Here is a 22007-nt window from a genome sequence, read left to right as displayed (position 1 = left end):
GCTGATACACCTTTGCTGTAATGTTCAGCCAACCGCCTGGCGGTCTTGTAGAGCGCATCATCATCATCTGCGTTGGCCAGGGCTAGTGGGATGAATGGAGTCAAACAGACTCGATGTTGCCCGCAGACTTTTAAATCTGTTTGACAGCTGGTGGATAACGATGTCAAGGTTTGCATTAAAGACGTTGACTCTAAAACTACTCTCCCCATCACACAGTCACTCATCCTCGCATAGCTCATCAAAATGACGCCTCACCTTCCTTCTCTGAGTGTCTTCAAATGCGTTCTGATCTCCCCATTTATCGGCAAGGGTCTTTGCAGTGACTTTGGCCTTCTCAAAATCCTGTCGGAATCCGGACAGGACCTCTATCATGTCCTTGAGTAGGCTAACCGCTCTGTGCAGGTCTGCGTCTTTGGCCTGTAGCATTTTGAAGACGACGTTCACATTTTCTAAAACCTTAGTCTGCAGAACGACGAAATGCTGCATCATCCCTCTCATCCTTCTTGTCACGTCTTATGGCTTGGGGGCAGTATTTTGACATCTGGATGAGAAGCGTGCCCAAAGTAAACTGCCTGTTACTCAGGCCCAGAAGCTAGGATATGCATATAATTGGCCGATTTGGATAGAAAACACTCTAAAAGTTTCCAAAACTGTTAAAATAATGCCTGTGAGTATAACAGAACTGATATGGCAGGCAAAAACCTGAGGAAAATCCATCCAGGAAGTGGATTCTTTTTGATGTGGGTATTTTCAATTGCCTATAGAGTATCTAATGGGTTTGGACCCAGATTGCAGTTCCTATGGCTTCCACTAGATGTCAACAGTCTTTAGACATTGCTTCAGGCTTGTTTTCTGAAAAATGAAGAAGAATGAGACCTTTCTGTCAGTGGACTGAGGAAGAATGCAGAGCTGGTTTGCGCGTGTGACCGAGTGTGCGCCCTTCATTGTTTTTCCTTTTTATTGAATACGCTATTGTCCGGTTGAAATATTATCGATTATTTAGACAATTGACAACCTGAGGATTAATTCTAAACATCGTTTGACATGTTTCGACGAACTTTACCGGTACTATTAGGATGTATTCGTCTGCATGTTGAGACTGCCTTTGAGCCAGTGGATTACTGAACAAAACGCGCCAACAAAACAGAGGTTTTGGGATATAAAGAGGGACTTTATCAAACAAAACAAACATTTATTGTGTAGCTGGGACTCTTGTGACTGCAACCATATGAAGATCTTCAAAGGTAAGTGATACATTTTATCGCTATTTCTGACTTTTATAATTCCTTTACTTGGTTGTAAAATGTTTGTATGCTTTTGTAAGCGGGGCGCTGTCCTCAGATAATCACATGGTATGCTTTCACCGCAAAGCCTTTTTGAAATGTGACAAAGCGGCTGGATTAACAAGAAGTTTATCTTTAAGATGTATAACACTTGTATTTTTTATGAATGTTTATTATGACTATTTCTGTATTTTGAATTTGACGCTCTGCAATTTCACCGGATGTTGTCGAGGTGGGTCGCTCGCGGAACGCCTGCGCCAGAAAGGTTAAAAGCACAATCTTGGTGAGGACCTTCATTACGTCCACATATCTGTGTCTCAGGGCGGCAAGGGACTCATATCTAGATGACCAGCAGGTGGGACACACTCGTTTTAGAATTACATTTTCTTTTTCTAGTTCAAAATCAAATATACCACTCAACATTGACCATCGCTTTATGCTATGCCCGAAGGCATATAACAGTATCATAAAACTGTTTAATCTCTGGCACATTTTTGAGTCGTTGAAGCCAGGTTAAGATTGTGCGCTGCGCAATGCACATAAACAGCAAGCGGCTCTTTTTAGGATATTCTGGCCTGCACACTAGCAGCTCATGTTAGTAGCTCCATCATACTCCTGCCCACAACATTTTGAAATATCCAGCCCATTATCCTCTATGCTGCCCAGGATTTTATGTTGAAGCTCAGCTGCTGATGTGTCAGCAGTGTCCAGAAATCCCAAAAACGACTCTGTGATGGTCAGCTCTGTGGCGACATTATTTGCATCCCTTATCACTTTCACATAGCGATAAACTTGGCTTAACTGGTCTACTTTGGATACATCCGGTGTTGTGTCCATAATAATAGAAAGAAGAAAACAAGTGGGGCTTCCTGCATCTCTCTCTGAATGTCACACTTCACTCGCTCGGTTAAGGACTGAGATAGTTAACAGATCTTGCGGGGCGTTCTAAAAGTTCTTTCAGAACTGGGTTGTAAAATGACAGCAGTTCAATTATACTGAGAACATTCCCACTGTTGGCCTGCCCCAGCTTTTCACGGTGCCCTCTGAACGCCAAATTACATGATGCATGTGTGAGTTACATTAACTATGCACTCCAACACCTGTTGGCAGAAATGTGCTGCGTTACGCACGCCTCTCTCCATTTCTGCGTCAATAGTGCCATTGAGCTTCCATTGCTCATATACCAAACAGGCACCCATGTGAATCTGGGATGTCTCATGACATGCCATTTTGGATGTTAGATGGCGCCAATCTCTCACCCCATTCACCCACGCGTCAGAGAAGGGGCACTCCGATCTCTGAACAGACAGCAAGGCTCACAATATGCACAATCTAGCTTGGCCGAATAACATAGCCATGTACGTGGTAATTTGATTCCAGCCTTGGTTGTAGTGGTGTAATACGACACGGAAAAATACTGCCTTTTGTCATCTCTTGGGAATGGGCCAGTAGGCTTACATGAGCCGAATGCAATAACGTGCCGTTTAATTTTGCATCCACATTTGTTGCATAATGCCCCGTCAGTTGAATAGGTAAAAAGGTTGTCTGTCCCACTTCCACCTGTTTCCTCAGCCGCCACGATTCTAGCCTCGCCCTGCTCCTCTTCCTCCCCGCCCGGGGATAGCTTGTCCGGCCTGGCTTGTGCTCAGGGTCGTATCCGCCGATACCTGACAGCCTGTATCCTCTGTCAAAGTTGCTTCTCTGGCACGATGGAACAGCTTGGCCTTGGCTCACTTGACCCGCTAAAAGCTGCTGTGGCGATGATAAACCTACATCCTCTTCTGGTCCTGCTACATTGCTTGTGCTAGCAATGGCTGCACATGAACTGCACTTGAAAAAGGAATCTAATTAAACAAATTGTGATACTGTACCTCCTTTGCGTTCTCATTTTTGGCCTTCCTCTTTTGGACTCCACTTTTGTGTTGATACATTACGGATTTAAAAATCAGCAATCTTCTATTCTCGACTTTCTTTCTTTCTTTTGTCCGTTATCCCTTGATAGCTAGCTCAACTGTTGCTTAAAACGATGACAGAAACAACAACGCTTTGGAGAGTATTTGCATAATGAATCCCAGAATGCATTTCATTATCTTAAGATGGTATTGAAACTATCGAATAATATGATTTATTTCGCAATTTTTTATTTTATTGTCATCAATACACTAAAATATCATGCTGACTTATGTAGTGGCAAAAAACATTTTGTTGGTGAAACCATTAGAGGGTTCATTTATCATACTCTAGGTTAAAGACAGATCTTCTCGTCAAATTCTAGACGTGATGGACCGGCGTCAACAATTAATACATGGGCATGGTGGGGCGCTATTCAAATTACATAAGGGGACCGCAGATCCGGGTCCATGTACGTCGCGGGTCCTGGTGCAACCGCACCGGCTGAAGCTACGCCACTGTATGGTAGTACATACTGTATAAAGACTATGACTTCACCTCTGCAGATTTTACAGTGGAGCAACATTGTATGCGAGAGGAATCTGCAGGAGCCTTCACACTGTCGAATCAATTCAGGGGCCAACTCATATCACATGTGTAGAAGGTTTTCAGCTTCCATATCAGCTCACATGTGGAAATGGGTAGTGATAGGTGTCACCACTCAGACAACTAGCATGGGGAAAATCTGGTGGTAATCTAGGACAGGGGTCAAGAACATGCAGTTTGAGGACTGCAAAAAAACAAATACCGGTAAGATAACTGAAGAGATCGTTATATTTAAGGGCTGGATACTAACTTAAGATCCTAACACAAGATCAGCGTTTGTAACTTGCCCATTCACATAACTCATGCATTGATATCAAAGGTCCCAGGTTAGCAGTACCACAGGACAGGACAGCAGCATGTGTGACAGCAGCCTAGCGTTCCCATTCCATACGTCACGCGGCCCATGTCTGTATAAATACAACGGCAGACAAGTAAAGACTCTGGAGACAGCTTAGACAAACAGCCAGGGAACGACTGGAGACTTTCAGACGTCTAACACCGTGTTCAAACTTCCTACTCTCAGGAAAAAGAGGGTTCATGGGGGAAACGGAGTCAAAACAGAGACTTTTGACATCTTAGGCTGAAATAAGCGACAAAGCGTCGATACTTAGGTTAGCTTAAGAGTTAGGCTAGCCGACAGCTTTGAGATATCATAAAACTCACTACACCTCAGTCTCTCAATAAGTGGTCTAGCGCTCATTGACAACTTCTTTTTTAAAGCTCAACTTGGGTAGGTTTCAAATGTAAAAAAGAAAATGCAAATAAAATTGCAGTCCTATAAAAGATTTTTGAAGTTGTGCATGTTTGTGCCTGTTTATGTGTGGATACAATTTACGTCTTGGGTAGGCCTTGATGTTCAAATGTTTCCTATATACACGAGTATTTCAGCATGTAACGTCCTGGTGTGTGTCAATACATGTGTGTTTATTTACTAGAGCTGGGCGATATGGACAAAAAACATATTTTGATAAAATAGCCTGAATTGGTGTGATAATGATAAATAGAACGATACGTTTATAACAACATGCACAACAGTTTTTATTTCATTATCCTTTAAACTACTAATTTGATGGTTGTAGCCATCAATGGTCCAATGTGCCGTTTTTATCTCAATATCAAATAATTGTTGGGTAACAATTAAGTACCTTACTGTCTAGGAGTGGTCTGAGTGGGGAAGGGAAAACTAAAAAATAACTTATTAGCAGAGAGGTTTGGAACTCTTTCTTACTGGTCTATTAACAAATTTACCGCCTGGTGATGCAGACCAAAAAACTCCATCCCACCAAAACAGGCTGAAATTTCAGGTGGTCTTTTCAAACAGCTCTTACACTAAAAAGGGCATGAAAATCATGTTCACAATTTCACAGTATTATTCCAACTAGTGTGGAAATACAGTGCATTTGGAAAGTATTCAGACCCGTTTACTTTTTTCCACATTTTGTTACGTTATAGCCTCATTCTAAAATGGATACTCTTTTTTTTTTACTCATTAAATCGACACACAATACCAGATAATGACAAAGCGAAAACAGGTTTTTATGAATTGACAAATGTATTACAAATTTAAAACAGAAATACCTTAAGTATTCAGATCATTTGCTATGAGACTCGAAATTGAGCTCAGGTGCATCCTGTTTCCATTAATCATCTTGAGATGTTTCTACAACATGATTGGAGTCCACCTGTGGTAAATTCAATTGATTGGACATAATTTGGAAAGGCACACACCTATCTATATGAAGGTCACAGAGTTGACAAGCCGTGAGGTGGAAGGAATTGTCCGTAGAGCGCCGAGACAGGATGGTGTCGAGGCACAAACATTTCTGCAGCATTGAAGTTCCCCAAGAACACTGTGGCCTCCATCATTCTTAAATGAAAGACGTATGGAACCACCAAGACGCAGTCTAAAGCTGGCCGCCCGGCCAAACTGAGCAATCTGGGGAGAAGGGCCTTGGTCAGGGAGGTGACCAAGAACCCGATGGTCACTCTGACAGAGCTCCAGAGTTCCTCTGTGGAGATCGGAGAACCATCCAGAAGGACAACCATCTCTGCAGCACTCCACCAATCAGGACTTTATGGTAGAGTGGCCAGATGGAAGCCACTCCTCAGTAAAAGGCACATGACAGCACGCTTGGAGTTTGCCAAAAGGCACCTAAAGACTCTCAGACCATGAGAAACAAGATTCTCTGGTCTGATGAAACCAACATTGAACTCTTTGTTCAGAATGCCAAGCATCACATCTGGAAGAAACTTGGCACCACCCATACAATGCAGCATGGTGGTGGCAGCATCATGCTGTAGGGATGTGTTTCAGTGGCAGGGACTGGGAGATTAGTCAGGATCGAGGGAAAGATGAACGGAGCAAAGTACGAGAGATCCTTGATGAAAACCTGCTCCAGAGTGCTCAGGACCCCAGACTGGGGCGAAGGTTCACGTTCCAACAGGAAAACAACCCTATGCTTCGGGACAAGTCTCTGAATGTCCTTGAGTGGCCCAGCCAGAGCCCAGACTTGAACCCAATTGAACATCTCTGGAAAGACCTGAAAATAGCTGTGCAGCGACGCTCCCCATCCAACCTGACAGAGCTTGAGAGGATCTGCAGAGAAGAATTGGAAAAACTCCCCGAATACAGGTGGTGTACAACGTTTGTAGTGTCATACCCAAGAAGACTCGAGGCTGTAATCGCTGCCAAAGTGGTTCAACAAAGTACTGAGTAAATGGTCTGAATACTTATTTAAATGTGATATTTCTGGGGGGGGGGTTGTACATTTGCAAACATTCCTAAAAAACTGTTTTTGATTTGTCATTATGGGGTATTTTGAAAAGATTGATGAGGGGGAAAAAAACTATTTAATCAATTTTATAATAAGGCTGTAACGTAACAAAATGTGGAAATAGACAAGGGGTCTGAATACTTCCGAAGGCATTGTATATATAAAACACAGGAAAATCACCTTTTTGACTGCACTGCACAATCACCCATATTAGCAAAATATTAACTTCAAACTTGACATTTCTCTAGTATAGGCTACTTATCGTAATGAACAATATCAGAAAAGTGCTTGATATGGTCGGTGTCGATAATTTTTGGTTTATTGTCCCAGCTCTAGTATGTACATACATGCTTGCATGTGTGTGTGTGTGTGTGTGTGTGTGTATCTCCACATTAGCGTGTGTGTGTGTGTGTGTGTGTGTGTGTGTGTGTGTGTGTGTGTGTGTGTGTGTATGTGTGTGTATCTCCACATTAGCGTGTGTGTGTGTGTGTGTGTGTGTGTGGCTGATTTCCTTTTGCAGGGAAGCGTGCTTGCAGCTGCTGCGGCCCCTCTCTTATTGGGCAGGATTTACAGTGGCTCTGGCTCCCTGAAGTATTTACGAGCTCCCAACAGACCAGCTCCCACAGCCCAGCCAAGAGCCCAGGACCTGAGTCCACAGCCCAATACCAGCACCCCAAGACCAAAGCACAGACCATAACCCAGAGCCAAAGCCTAAGACCAGAGCCCATATTTACAGTGTCTCAGAGTAGGAGTGCTGATCTAGGACCAGGGGCCGTATCTATAGTGTCAGAGTAGGAGTACTGATCTAGGATCAGGGGCTGCATCTATAGTATCAGAGTAGAAGTTCCCATCTAGGATCTGGGGCCGTATCTATAGTATAGTGTCAGAGTAGGAGTGCTAATCTAGGATTAGGGGCCGCATCTATAGTATAGTGTCAGAGTAGGAGCTCTGTTCTAGGATCAAGTCCCCACCTGTCCACGTAAACTTATTACGATCTAGAAGGTAAAAGCGATCCTATATCACTACTCTGAGATGCTGTGTGAATCCGGGCCCAGGGCTGCAGTCCAGGACCAGGTAGGGTGCTGACAGCTTTCACAGCCTCTTCCTATTGCAGCCCAGACATCATACACACATGCCACACTGAGGACGCAACATAATGCTAAAAAGGGGTTCATGATACGTTTTGCGCACACTAGTTCGCACCAGTATTTGATGATTATTGAGATAAGCTATTTATTTAAAAAAAATAATGACTATGGTGTTCTATCAGCTCTAAACAGCCTAATCCCAAGATGTATTTCATGGTGGGCAGCACATCTACAAGTATTTTACATCAATATGTCATTTTATCCATCTGGCCAGGTATACATGTAGGATTTAGGCTACACCTTTGGCAATTGAACAAACATTAATTCTGCTTGAAATCTTTTAAGTCTTAGGGTGGTGATGGAATAAGACCTTAACTAGAAGGCTTAGGAACAGCCAAATGCAAGAAAGCACACACCTCAACGCTAAAGCCTCTTGAAAAAACACATCTAAATGGATGTTGGAAAAAGAGAGAGAACAAGTGAAAGAAAAGAAAAAGGGCCACAGCATGCGCTCAGCTGGAACAGGGGGTCTGCCGTGGAAAAACAGCTGAACACAGCCAAAGCAGAAGCAAATCCCTGTATAGCTGGAGTAATTGGCAAGTCTCATGACAGTCAAGACTGGGGAGTGCTGTGTTTTTATTAGCAATCCCACACAAATGAAGGGTCAGAGCTGAGCAAGTTTGCATTGTTCCTTCCAACACTCCTCCACTCCCACGTCTTACCTTGTACACACACACACACACAACCTGGTGGCTTGATACGGATTGGGAGAAAAATAGCAAGCTAGCAGTCAGAAGAGGAGTAGCTATAAAATATGTATCCCTGAATTGCTAAACCGGAGAGGTGTTAGTTGTTGTGCTTCCCAGTTCCAGGTCGCATTATTTAAAAATGATATGAAACGTCATTCATCGTGTGAAAAGTACTTGATTCAACACAGCAACGACAAGATTTGAATGAAAATCCTACAAGGCATCCAATAACATCTCATTAGAGTAAATACATCACCTGATAGATAATGAGCAGTATCAGAGCCATACGCAATATAGCCTATGGAGTCTACATTATGGCTCTGAGCAATGCATTTGAGTAATAACCAATGTTAACCATTGGTTGTGCTGCTCAAGTAATACTCACTTTCTCATGATGGACTTCCTGATGACTAGACCTTCGTCCAGGTCGGCCTCGTTGGCCATAAAGAGGAGCCTCTTCCCTGTTCCGTCCACCCCAACAAAGTCCCTCTGCTCCCCTGGGAGAAGGAAGACACCAGATGAACAATCACACAGCAATGGCTAAGATCTCACCACACGGCTAACAAGCTTGGTATCTGCCCGGCTTGTAAACTAATATCTAGGCCTATGGATGTTCACTGGGTTTAATACGACAGATTTACTAAAAAACGTTAAAGAGTTTGATTGTAGAATATTACAAGCAAATGAACAGTTAACCGAGGAATAGACTTATTTGGAAATGCAACTTCAAAAGTTAAGATGTCATCCATAAAACTACTGCCAGATTATATGACGAGGTTGTGCAGTGTGTCACTTTTTTGTGCAGACCTGGTGTAATACTGGCAGTTGTGTAATTTTGTGAATCTTGTGTACCCGTTTTTTTTTTCCCCTTCTGTCCGGGGACAGTCTCCGTGAACTCGTGGGCTTTGCTCATCAGCATTGAGAGGGTGGCATTGTGAGCCCGGAACAGGTCAACCACCTCGTGGAGAGCAGCGTCCGTTATCAGGTCACAGCTCACCACCAAGATGTCCGTCTGGAGGGAGACATGGAGGAGGACCACAGAGATTCATAAGCATCATGTCTTTACCTTGATTTTTCTTTTTTTTTACGCACAAAACAATTTAGGCAACAGGGATCTTGATACAGGAGGAGATTAAATGTCTCTGCTGTAACCAAGAAGCATGGTTGGCTAGCAAGTTAGCAAATCAAATGCATAGCTGGAGCGCTGAGCTGGATATCATTTATTTATAATATATTTTTACAAAATTACGGTATTGAAAATCATACCGCCGGTATTTTGAAATATACCGTTTATACTGTATACTGGGGTAGCGCCCAAGCCTAAACAACACTAATGTTAAGACAGTTAGTGGCTTGAGAAGAGGAGGATGGGTTTTCACTCAAGACAGTCAGGCCCCACTAAACAGTTGTATTGGATCACAGATACAACAGAGAACTCAGAACACATAGCAGTTCATGTCTTGGATAGGAGAATATCACAGCTGGCACTAGTCAAAAGGGCATACACGTTACAATTCATTTATCTCTAAAAGGAAACAAAGACAGTGATGACCTAGGACAATATCCTCTTAAACTTTTTCTACAGCATGCCCAGGACCCTTTCACATCAGAGTCTGTGACATTATTCTGCCTAATAGGAGGAACACCCTTCAAATGAAATTGAAAATACATTTAGCTGTCCCTAGCCAATGCTCAACAAGTTATCACGCACTCCAGCCTTGAAATACACTTTATTCCGCCCAGCTTTACGTTTATGCTCAAAACACCCGAGCTTCTTCGCTGCTGTGACATTCATCTCAAACGACGTGCATATATGCATGAACATATGAGCCAACGATGCTCAAAAAGTCCTTAGTGCATGAAAAGTTTGGCCATGTTTTTCTTAACGACAGTCACAATAAAAATGGGTTCATAAGAGGGGTGGGCAAAGTGGAGAGAGCGAGAGAGCGAGAGAGAGAGAGAGAGAGGAGAGTGGAGAGAGGATGGAGGAGGGAGGGTGGGTGGAGAGAGAGACAGAGAGAGGGAGGTGGAGAGAGAGGAGAGTGGAGGGAGATGAGGGAGGGAGGGTGGAGAGAGAGAGAGAGAGGAGGTGGAGAGAGAGCGGTGGGGGGAGAGAGAGGAGAGTGGACGAGAGAGAGAGAGAGAGAGAGAGAGGGAGGTGGAGAGAGAGAGAAGGAGCGTTAAAGGAGGGTGAACCTCCTTGATAAACATTGTGCTCTCCTAACTCCCAGGCAGCCTAGCCTAGTGTAGCAAGGGGCACAGGGGAATCCAGCGATAAATCTTGCGCTGCATTTGCCATTGTTTCTGTTTGAGATGTCTGGTTCCCATCTGCACTGGCCATCTTGGGCCTGTGGATAAATAAACAGGGAAGGCAAGTGAGGAGTGAGGCCTGTTAAAGCATGCCTGGCTCTATAAAGGCTGCATGCCTCATTGGGGAGGCCTGGGGAGAGGCCCTGCCGTGACGTTCTGCACAAGGGGCAAGCAGCTCAGCAGTCAGGCTCTGTGAGGCTCTGCTCTGCTCCACAGTCCACAGCACACATGGTCAACAGATAACAACCAGGCCAGAACCAGGGGCCCCAATCCCACTGTCTGTCTCTGTGCTACTGGAGAAAGACTACCGGAGCATCTTCTCCTATTGTTAAACCCAACACTAAGGTTTTCAGACCAGTTTTAATTGTTAGAACAGACATGTGTGGGGGTGAGGGTTTGGTTTCAACATATATTGTCAAGAAAGACTTTGAAGCACTGTAAAACTTTTCACAGTAAATTGTGACAAAATAACGTTTGCTTGAAATATATCCTGTTGAGTGTCTCTTTGAGGCATAAGTTACATTTCCAAGATGAAAATAGAAATAGGCTACACTTACTATATTCAGGTCAGGTCACATAACTACATATGCATCTAATACATCTGGCTGTACAATGTTGTATACTGTCAACAGCGGGGATAAACCCCATTAGGTGAAGTCACAATATCAGAGTAAACTGATTTGCTAGACAGCTCCTAATGGTTAAACACACAGCACTCATTTCTATTTCTGAGTCCCAAGTTAACCAACCACCAAAAGTGGCAAAAAGCCCTTTGTTACTGCCGGTCAATAGGGAGCGGTCTGTCTGTCGCACCACACGCTGTCCGGTCGAGCGGTCGGATGGTGGGTTGGAGGCGGACTGAGGGCTGAGGGTTGTCAGACAGTCAGTAGGCAACTCTGTGGCTGTCCCAAATGGCACCCTATTCCCTATATAGTGCACTACTTTTGACCTGAGCCCTATGGGCCCTAGTCAACAGTAGTGCGCTAGATAGTGAGTCGTGTGCCCTTTGGGACGTAAAATGTGACACTGGAATGGTGTCAGCTGGAGGATTATCTGACAGGGTTTGTGGCCTTTCAGCAGGCCTGATCTCTGGTGGTTAGGTCAGGGCCACCCACACTGCCTGCCTCCCCTGCCTGGTTCTGCCTGGCTGCCCCAAGGCCCTGTTCCCCCTCCCAGGCTCCCTCCACTCTCAGCCAGGTGAGACCACCCTGCACGCAGCACTTTAGAGAGGAGAGAGGGTGTGCTCTCTCTATCCATCTATCTGTCAGGAGTGCCTGCCCGCTCGATTCCTGCTGTCTCTACACAGTCCATAGACGGACACACACGGCACGCACAAACACACACATTGAGCACATACACGGAGCACGCACACACAACACGCACGCATGCTCATTGAGCGGACTAATCAATCAGCCAGACACCTCTGGTTTCATAAGGCTAAGTCTCTGCTGAGCACTCTTAACTTGGCATTTACAGTTGAGACATTCCAGTGACAACTGATCTCGATTTAACAGTTATGTGTGCATGAATAATAACGCGGAGGGATGCCTTTTTCAATATGCATTTTGTCCCGTAGTTAAGGCTAATGATATCCCACAATAGTTACAATACAATTACTTTCTAATCATTCTTATTCATACCTCATCACCAACACTTGCCCAAAAATGAAATATCAGAAAAATATAGACTGGTTCAAACTTGTTTTAGTCTTATTCAAGAGTAGTCTATTTTATTGTATGCACTTATGACAGAGGGGGGAGCTCTACCAAAAGCCCTGTGTGTGTGTGTGTGTGTGTGTGTGTGTGTGTGTGTGTGTGTGTGTGTGTGTGTATGTATGGGAGGGAATAGCAAGAACTCCTGACCTCCCGCTCTCATTCCACCATGTCTCCTGTGTCCCTACTCACATACACTCACCTACTGCCCAAATCACAGACATCAATGTGGCTTAATGCTTAATCACTGCACTGAACACAAAGTCCTTGTACACTAATCTTTTTCTCAATATGTGACTTTAGGCAAATGGAATTTACAGTATTTAGTCAGATACACCCATCATTCCCCAGGTGCAGTGTGTTCGTGTTGATGGGATGGTCTGGGAGTGGAGAGACAACAGAGTGATTCCTATGCGGGGATTTGGAGCACCATTGCCGGGTTTCCTCTCTCATCACCTCAGGGTCGGTTTGTGTGCTGGGGGACTGTGCAATTCAATGCTTTTAATCTACGTGACTGTGCTGGATTAGGTATAAAAGCATGTGGAGGCACTGAGGGAGGGAGCATGCTGGAGCCAGCCCCCTTCTCTCCCTGAAGGCCAGCTGAGCCCGCTTGGTTCTGTTTGCACCCAGACAGTCAATGGATATGTCTGTGTTTTTGTAATGTGGCTTTACTGAAAGTTTAATGCAAACAGAGTCTGAATAGGGGCTCATGAGTCTGAACTTGTCTTAATACTTTATACAGTTACAATACAACATCTCTGGTTTACTTACTCCTTACTAGAATAAATCAATGTGTATAAAACCATAATGAAAATCATTGAATATGATCTAATTTGGACAACAAAAAAATTACAAAATATAGAAAGATAGGCCATCCAGTCAACAGTCCATATCCCTCCCCTCTGTACCCCAGCGATCCCAAACATGTCTCCTTGTCCTGGCTCCAGAATGCTACAGACCAGGGTGGGTTTCAGTGATCCACTCCGTGCGTTGGACAGCACCGGGCTGCTTCTGACATCATCTGTTTGAAGAGCAGCAAGGGGAGGGGGAGAGAGGGGAACGGCTGTAGGGAGAGAGTGGGGGAGGCAGGTTTGCAGCAGGTGAAATGAGGCCCTTCGCTTAGCCGGGGCCAGGAACGCACGGGTCAGTGGTCACCCAGAGGCACACAGGATCTCCTGCTTTAATAGCCTCGCTGACCTCAGTCTTTCCATACCGTGTCCAGGTGAAACATGGGGCGCCTGTCTTCTATAGGCTCATTCTAGTAGTACCCTCGCTCCCTCACTGGATGAACCACCTTCACCAGCTACAGCCCTACCCACACTGACACACTCTGAGAACATTTGTCCAGGCATTTTCTACCATTTTCTCATTCTTTCAAATGATCAGCCATTATCAGCTGACTCTGTGCCCCCCAAATACCAAAGCAATTAATCATTGATTCCACCTTATCAACAAGGTGCTCTACTATGAGACCATGTTGTCTTGGACATACAGTACACTCATGTGGTCTGCATTGATAGGCCTGTACAGTATATTGATAGATATATCACATTCAAAATGACATTAAACAAATTAAAATCTCCAGTTTACAATAGGGATGATACATTAAACAGTATTTACTGCTGAAAGTCGAATCTCAACCTGAAATCAGTTTATTCAACTCCACATTATTTTTTGGGCAAATCTTCCATTGACTTCATTGGATGATTTACGTCAACTTCCTAGTAATACACCCATAAGTCAAGGTTAGGATTTAACCCCCAGGAGCTCCCACATTAGATCCAGCCAATGCATCGGCAGAGAGAGCAGCCAATCTGGCTATGAGGTCAACTGTCTGTGTATGTGTCAAAAATGGCATCTAATCTTCCTTATGGGCCCTTGTCAAAAGGAGTGCACTACATAGGAAATAGGGTGCCATTTGAGATGCAATTCATGAGATCAACTGTCTTGAGTCTGTGACCCACCTTGATTTTCTGTTGAATGTGTCTGAGGGCGTCTGCGGTGCCCATGTCAGCATCCTCCTGGATACACACTATGTCTAACTTCATCTTCACATCCAGCTTCGTCTTGGGGTCTGTGCTAATCATCTTCTGCACCTCTTTGGTTGTGATCACAATTACCTCTATAGAGGACCAACAAAGACGTTTAGGAATACTAAACCCAGTCACTCATATGGGACAGATGGCAGAATATATTACTTACTTGCAGAATATATGTATTAAAAAAATCATTCAAAACACTTAAAACGTAATACTTGCTTCTTTACACATCGAAAACATTGTAAGGGTTGTCTTGACTGCAGAAATTTTCCTTCCAAAGTAGTTTGCTTACTGTTGCTGTATTTAGCCTTGTAAAAGCTAATTGCAGGGCTTTGCTAGTTGGCTGCTCACAGTAAATACTGCCACACATGAAGTTACTATAGGGACGGGGAGGGCTCTGACTAGACTACGTCTTTCAGGTGGGATAGTATGCATTTGTGTGCTACATACCCAAATCAACTACAGTGCCTTCAGAAAGTATTCACACCTCTTGACTTTTTCCACATTTTGTTGTGTTACAGCCTGAATTTAAAATGTATTAAAATAAAGAATGCTTGTCACTGACTTACACACAATACCCCATCTCTAAGAAAAATAATATATTAAAAAAGAAAAGCTGAAATGTCTTGAGTCAATTAGTATTCAACCCGTTTGTTATGGCAAGCCTAAATAAGTTCAGGAGCAAAAATGTGCTTAACAAGTCACAAACAGTTAGAGTTTAATGGCTGTGATAGAAGACTGATGGATCAACAACATTGTAGTTACTCCAGAATACTAACCTAATTGACAGAGTGAAAAGAAGGAAGCCTGTACAGAATAAAAATTTACCCAAACATGCATTGTGTTTGCAGCAAGGCACTAAAGTAAGACAGCAAAAATTGTTGCAAAGCAATTCATTTTATGTCCTGAATATAAAAAAGTGTTATGTTTCGGGCTAATCCAATACAACACATTACGGAGTACCCCGCCACATATTTTCAAGCATAGTGGTGGCTGCTTCATGTTATGGTTATGCTTGTAATTGTTAAGGACTGGGGAGTTTTTCAGGACAAAAAGAAGAAGAAAAGGAATAGAGCTAAGCACAGGCAATATCCTAGAGGAAAACCTGGATCAATCTGCTTTCCGCCAGACACTGGAAGACAAATTCACATTTCAGCATGCCAATAACCTAAAATGCCAAATCTACACTTGAGGTGCTTACCAAGACAGTGAATGTTCCTGAGTGGCCGAGTTACAGTTTTTACTTAAATCTACTTGAAAATCTATGGAAAGACATGAAAATGATTGTCTAGCAAAGATCAAAAACTAATTTGACAGAGCTCGAAGAATATCTTAAAGAATAGAGGGTAAATGTTGCACAATCCAGGTGTGGAACGCTCTTAGAGACTTAACGAGAAAGACTCTGTAATCGCTGCTAAACGTGCTTCTACAAAGTATTGACTCAGGGGTGTGACTACGTACAGTTGAAGTCGGAAGTTTACATACACCTTAGCCAAATATATTTAAATTCAGTTTTTCACAATTCCTGACATTTTATCCTAGTAAGAATTCCATGTCTTAGATCAGTTAGGATCACCACTTTATTTTAAGAATGTGAAATCAGAATAATAAGAGAGAATGATTTATTTCATCTTTTATTTATTTCCTCACATTCCCAGTGGGTCAGAAKTTTACATACACTCAATTAGTATTTGGTAGCATTGCCTTTAAATAGTTTAGCTTGGGTCAAACATATCATGTAGCCTTCCACAATAAGTTGGGTGAATTTTGGACCATTCCTCCTGACAGAGCTGGTGTAACTGAGTCAGGTTTGTAGGCCTCCTTGCTCGCACACGATTTTTCAGTTCTGCCAACACATTTTCTATAGGATTGAGGTCAGGGCTTTGTGATGGCCACTCCAATACCTTGACTTTGTTGTCCTTTTTGCCACATTTTGCCACAACTTTGGAAGTACGCTTCGGGTCATTGTCCATTTTGAAGACCCATTTGCAACCAAGCTTTAACTTCTCGACTGATGTCTTGGATGTTGTTTCAATATAGCCACATCATTTTCCTGCCTCATGATGCCATCTATTTTGTGAAGTGCACCAGTCCCTCCTGCAGCAAAGCACCCCCACAACATGATGCTGCCACCCCCATGCTTCACGGTTGGGATGGTGTTCTTTGGCTTGCAAGCCTTGCAAGATACTTTTGTACCCATTTCCTCCAGCATCTTCACAAGGTCCTTTGCTGTTGTTCTGGGATTGACTTGCACTTTTCGCACCAAAGTACATTCTCTAGGAGACAGAATGCGTCTCTTTCCTGAGCGGTATGACGACTGCGTGGTCCCATGGTGTTTATACTTGCGTACTGTTGTTTGTACAGATGAACGTGGTACCTTCAGGTGTTTGGAAATTGCTCCCAAGGATGAACCAGACTTGTGGAGATCTACATTTTTTTTCCTGAGGTCTTGGCTGATTTCTTTGGATTTTCCCATGACGTCAAGCAAAGAGGCACTGAGTTTGAAAGTAGGCCTTGAAATAGATCCACAGGACACACCTCCAATTTACTCAAATTATGTCAATTAGCCTTTCAGAAGCTTCTACAGACATGACATCATTTTCTGGAATTTTCCAAGCCGTTTAAAAGGCACAGTCAACTTAGTGTATGTAAACTTCCGACTTCAACTGTATGTAAATTAGATATTTCTGTATTTCATTTTCAATAAATGAAAATGTTTTTACAGTCATTATGGGGTATTGTGTGTAGATTGGTGAGAAAAAAAGGCTGTAACACAACAAAATGTGGAATAAGTCAATGGGTATGAATACTTTTTGAAGGCACTGTAAACCCAATCACCAACCCTTTTTTAATGTGTCCCATCGCCAACCGTAAATATAATATAAACTGTTGTATAACCTGCAACACTACCCATGTAGTTTATTTGCTAATGTTTCCCTGCAAAAACAAATGTTACATTGGCGCTGTGATGTCGCCTGTCCTGTTTCTAGACATGTTATGGAAGCGGGCCATATAACTGATTACTTGCAGTGTATTGGTATAGAAAAGATTTGGGCTAAACATAGAGGTGACAATATTGAAAGAAATAGGTGTATTAGCAGCCCAAAGCCCGATGTTTTTGCAATGCGTTATTATAAAAAGAGTTGTTTTTTTAGATGCATTATTGTCATGTGTGTGCACTTGTCAGTCGCTACCCTTAACGAGCCCACAGTAAAGACGCACACCTTCAGAGGAGACGCTAATGACACTGACGAAGGTTTAGGCCGAAACGTTTGTATATCTACCTACCCCTGAATGAAATAAATACTAAAAATAAACTTTGAGTGTGGACCAGCTACACAATTTTGGAATAGTATGTTAACCTCAACTACAGTATCTCCATTTGAAAACTCTGTATCGCATACTTCTATACACTAATTAGTGAAACTGGACTCTATTAACAATAATAGCAGTTAGCTTTTTTTATGTTGAAATTCCCATAATGTGTATGATAAAACCTTGCTTTAAGGGGCAATCCCGCTATAGGGGCAATTCCATGGTTAAGGAAGAATCAGATTTTTTACTTAAAAATGTATGCCAAACAAAGTTTAACAAACCATACAATTCTATGCACAAGGCCTACTTTGACAATTTACACAGAACATTTTACTACACACATTTACTTAAAGAACTGTGCAGATGCAGATGTAAAATCTCCCTCAGTTTTATGTGAACACATTTCCCAAAAACTCTTAAATATCTGCTCTGAATTAAGATTCAAGATGTCTGAGAAAGAATGGTGTCAGCTATGGCATGACACATTGAGTTTGAAAACTATTTTGGTTATTGAATTATATCAGGTAACAGAATTGTGGTAAAGGAATTTCATCATAGTTCCCTGATCTATACTACACAGAAATACATAATTATGGATATGAATGTCATTCTCTTCATGGTGATGTATCCTAAATAGGTACACAAAAGGTAAAAATATGCAATATTCTCCTTTGCATATTTGGGTATTATTTGCACAGGAGAGCTCAGTACAGTAGAGTACAACACAGAACAGTACAGTGTACTCAACTCTAGTGTGCTCTACTGTGTACTGTACTCTACTTGATATCAATAAAAACACTAACTGATAGGTCTACCTTTACTTGTTACTTCTGTGAAATGTCATTATCCTCCCTCCTCACGAGGAAGAGAAATTAGAAAATATCTGAAAGATGTGGGTTTTTGGTAATGGAATTTCAAAGCACAAGGCAATGTTTCTTAAACATACAGAAGGCAGAAAAAATGATCCTAAACTAAACATAAAAGTGTTGATATTAGTTGGCAGGGGTCTTTACTTCAACATTATTGTTTTCATGTATTTCAAATAACGTCTAAGACTTTTTATGGTAGATGTTTTCTATCTATTTTCCATCTTTTGACAAGAAATCAAAGCCTTTGCTTATTCCAGATTTTTAGGATGGAAAATTATTGAAAATGTACATATAATTTCATTTCTCAAAAATATAGACTCTTAGCTTTCATCTGACACCCAATTTGACATGCTCCTGTGAACTTCACGTTGGTGCTCATGGCTCCTTTTACATGGAAATTACCTTAGGCTACTTCAACACTAAGGATAATGAGGAACTCAACAATAAATAATTTTTAAAATTCCCCCAAAATCCACTCACTCCTAACCAGACACACCACACCTTCCAGAAGACTGACACTCCAGTGGAGGGCCCCCATGTGCACTTTACTGAAGCAAAGAGGTGGCCAAGAACAGCTTTCTCAGACCACAGTGGTGGCTATTACAACTAGGCCGAGAGGAGTCCTATATCAAGCCCTGGGCCACATGATTAGAGGAGAAAATTGTGCTCTCTATAACAATCTTAGTCATTTATCCCCCAATAATTACCTCTGACTTATCATTACCCAAATGCAGCCTGACTGTCTGAGCTACATAGAGGCCTGGCAGCAAACTGACTCCACTGCAGGGACCTATAAACACTGTAAATAGGTCTACCCATGCATTCACTTTGTCTTAACTGCAAGTTTCTTAGCTAGACTCATGTATTCCAAAAACATGTTAGCTAGGCTATAAGCCAACTCATTATATTCTGAAACAAATACTAAGAAACATACATAGGAGTAGGAGGCCATGGTGTTGTAAAGGTGGTATACATCCTTTTAGAAATAATGGCTTTGCCACTGACAGCACTAGAGCAGTACTTGTTATTCACAGTCCCTAAGTGACCTTTATTGCGCCATTGGTTCATGCATCAACAAATATGTGACAGGTCATCAGCTAGATTTAGCAGCAGGACAATTTGTATTGAGCGGATGGTCAAGGGGGCCAGAACATAATTACAAATAATTTGTAGACTGCAAATTGATAGCAAGAATATAAGTTATAATATTGGACTAAAACAATAATTTCAAACCTTGCTCACATTTATATACAATCACGTGTCTCTATTATGCGTTGGAATACTTGGGAAGAGATTTCCAAAATTAAAATCTGTTTTTTCTTGCTCAGAAAAGCCACCAGTTGGGGAACCCTGAAATATGGCATGAATGGGGATGTTATTGGGTCACACTGCATTCCCATGCTGGGCTGCTCTGTCATGTGGGATGAGGTGAGGTGGCACTGGCGGTGTTACCCATACAGTCTTAAATAACATGGAGAAGTGGTATCTGTTGCATTCAGGTCACACAGAAATGTGAATATCTTTTACATTGTTGAAGTATTTAGCTCCTTTGTGTTACCTTGAAAGTGTCTCACACACACACACACACACACACACACACACACACACACACACACACACACACACACACACACACACACACACACCTCTTATTCTGAAAACAGGAAGCATCTACCAGAGGGAGTCCACTTGGTAGTATCCAACACCATGATTCTGGGATTTTATTTGAACATGAAAAAAAGTAATACACCAAAGTGGGTTTGATTGGATCGAGCCATAAATGTAGAGAATATTACCTTCAAACCCCACTCTCTCCAGCAGGTTGAGGGGGTACCAGATGAGGGGCTTGTTCCCTACAGGTAGCAGAGGTTTGGGGGTGTTGTAGGTCAGGTCCATCATACGAGAACCACCACCAGCAGCCATCAATACCGCCTGCAGCTCCATCTTCTGTTATACATACACACAACAGCTGTCCAATTTATATGACCACATCAATATGATTGCGCTTGCTCTCTTGCTGACGTCATACAGTAAGTAAGTTCCTACATTATCCCAAAAACGTGACGCACACAAACATGTTCAGTTAGCTAACGTTAGCTACCTTACTAGCCAACAATTCAATCGCTAACAAACGGATGAAGTACTTGCAAGCAGTAATACCAATTGTCAGGTTGACTCCCAGTAGTAGATAAAGCAAATCACGTGACCTACCTTTTGGAGAACGTCAACGGGTTTATTCAGAAGCAATATACTTGTCCCCAATATGACAGCGCTGTGCTGTCACTAGTGTTCGCTAACAAGCTAACCAATAGTTCGCTATCCTGAAATGTTCCACAGTCTCAACCGAGATCAAAAGTTTAATGAGCTTATTATAATATGTACAGACCTTCACCAATACGTGGTAACAACTTTTTGTGAAACAATAAAATAGTATTGGAGACAGTTCGATAAACTGACTAGTACCATGCTAACTTGTATGATGACACTTCCTACCGTTGATGAAATCGGTCCGGGAGAAAACTATATCTAAAAACGGATATTTTGGTTCCTACAGTCATTGGTCAGAATGAAACAATTCAAGGATTTACACAGTCAACAAAAACAACAAAATCCATATCATCATCATCATCATCATCAAAAAATCGGTCGGGGAGAAAACTAGATCTAAAATCAGATATTTTGTTCATACAGTCATTGGTCAGAATAAAAAATGTCAGGATTTAAACATTCAACAAAACCAACACTATCAGTATCATCATCAATATGTTTGTTGTTTATTTGTTGTGAGAATTAAATAACTTTTAGCTTTTTCATGTCTGCTGTTTTGCATTTTATTCTTATCACATATTTTTATTTAGGCTATCACCATGTTAATTTGCTGTTTGGTTGACATGCTCATTTGAAAACGTTGACGTTTAAAAATGCTTTCATGATGTTTATTATAATGATTTTATCATAAAAAAATGTAGGAAAGGAAAGCTGAAAATGAACTTTGTGTGTCTTTACAGGGAGATTCCTAAGGACTCACACCAGCAATTTCCAGGCTGGGCTGAGGCCCCCACCAGTGCAGATTACCAGCCACCCAGCTCCTCCAGACAGAGCCCAAACCCCAATTCTCAGACCTCCGATGTAACAGCAAATTTAACTCTGGGAATGTGGCGTGGCTTTGTTTTCTCTGGACTGGAGATGAGCTTCATTGGTAGCTGCCTGTAGTGGAAGCATTGAAATAACAAGACAAGCTGTCGCAGTTCACTCTGAAGAGAGGGAAGGGAAAGAGGAAAACTGTGTAAATGTTCACTGACACAACTATGAGAATGCATTTTAAAGTCCTTCTGGTCACCTTGACATAGTGCTGCTTAGTCACAAGAATGT

At 42.3% G+C, this 22007-nt stretch overlaps 1 protein-coding gene across 1 annotated transcript in view; it reads right to left on the bottom strand.

The window, feature by feature from the left end:
- eif2b3 (eukaryotic translation initiation factor 2B, subunit 3 gamma) overlaps positions 1 to 21151 on the bottom strand; it is a 49178-nt gene extending 28027 nt beyond the window's left edge. Inside the window, exons 1-5 of the mRNA XM_023977496.2 lie at positions 20847 to 21151; positions 20432 to 20582; positions 14377 to 14534; positions 9243 to 9402; positions 8776 to 8887 (exon numbers count right to left, since the gene is read on the bottom strand). Coding sequence (XP_023833264.1) covers positions 8776 to 8887; positions 9243 to 9402; positions 14377 to 14534; positions 20432 to 20579 — 578 coding nt within the window. The 5' untranslated portion in view covers positions 20580 to 20582; positions 20847 to 21151. The remainder of the gene's footprint in view (positions 1 to 8775; positions 8888 to 9242; positions 9403 to 14376; positions 14535 to 20431; positions 20583 to 20846) is intronic.
- Between the last annotated feature and the right edge of the window lie 856 nt (positions 21152 to 22007).

Source organism: Salvelinus sp. IW2-2015, linkage group LG32 (genome assembly GCF_002910315.2).
Source record: "Salvelinus sp. IW2-2015 linkage group LG32, ASM291031v2, whole genome shotgun sequence".
Taxonomy (NCBI): Eukaryota; Metazoa; Chordata; class Actinopteri; order Salmoniformes; family Salmonidae; genus Salvelinus; species Salvelinus sp. IW2-2015.
This window is presented reverse-complemented; position numbering and strand designations above follow the sequence as displayed.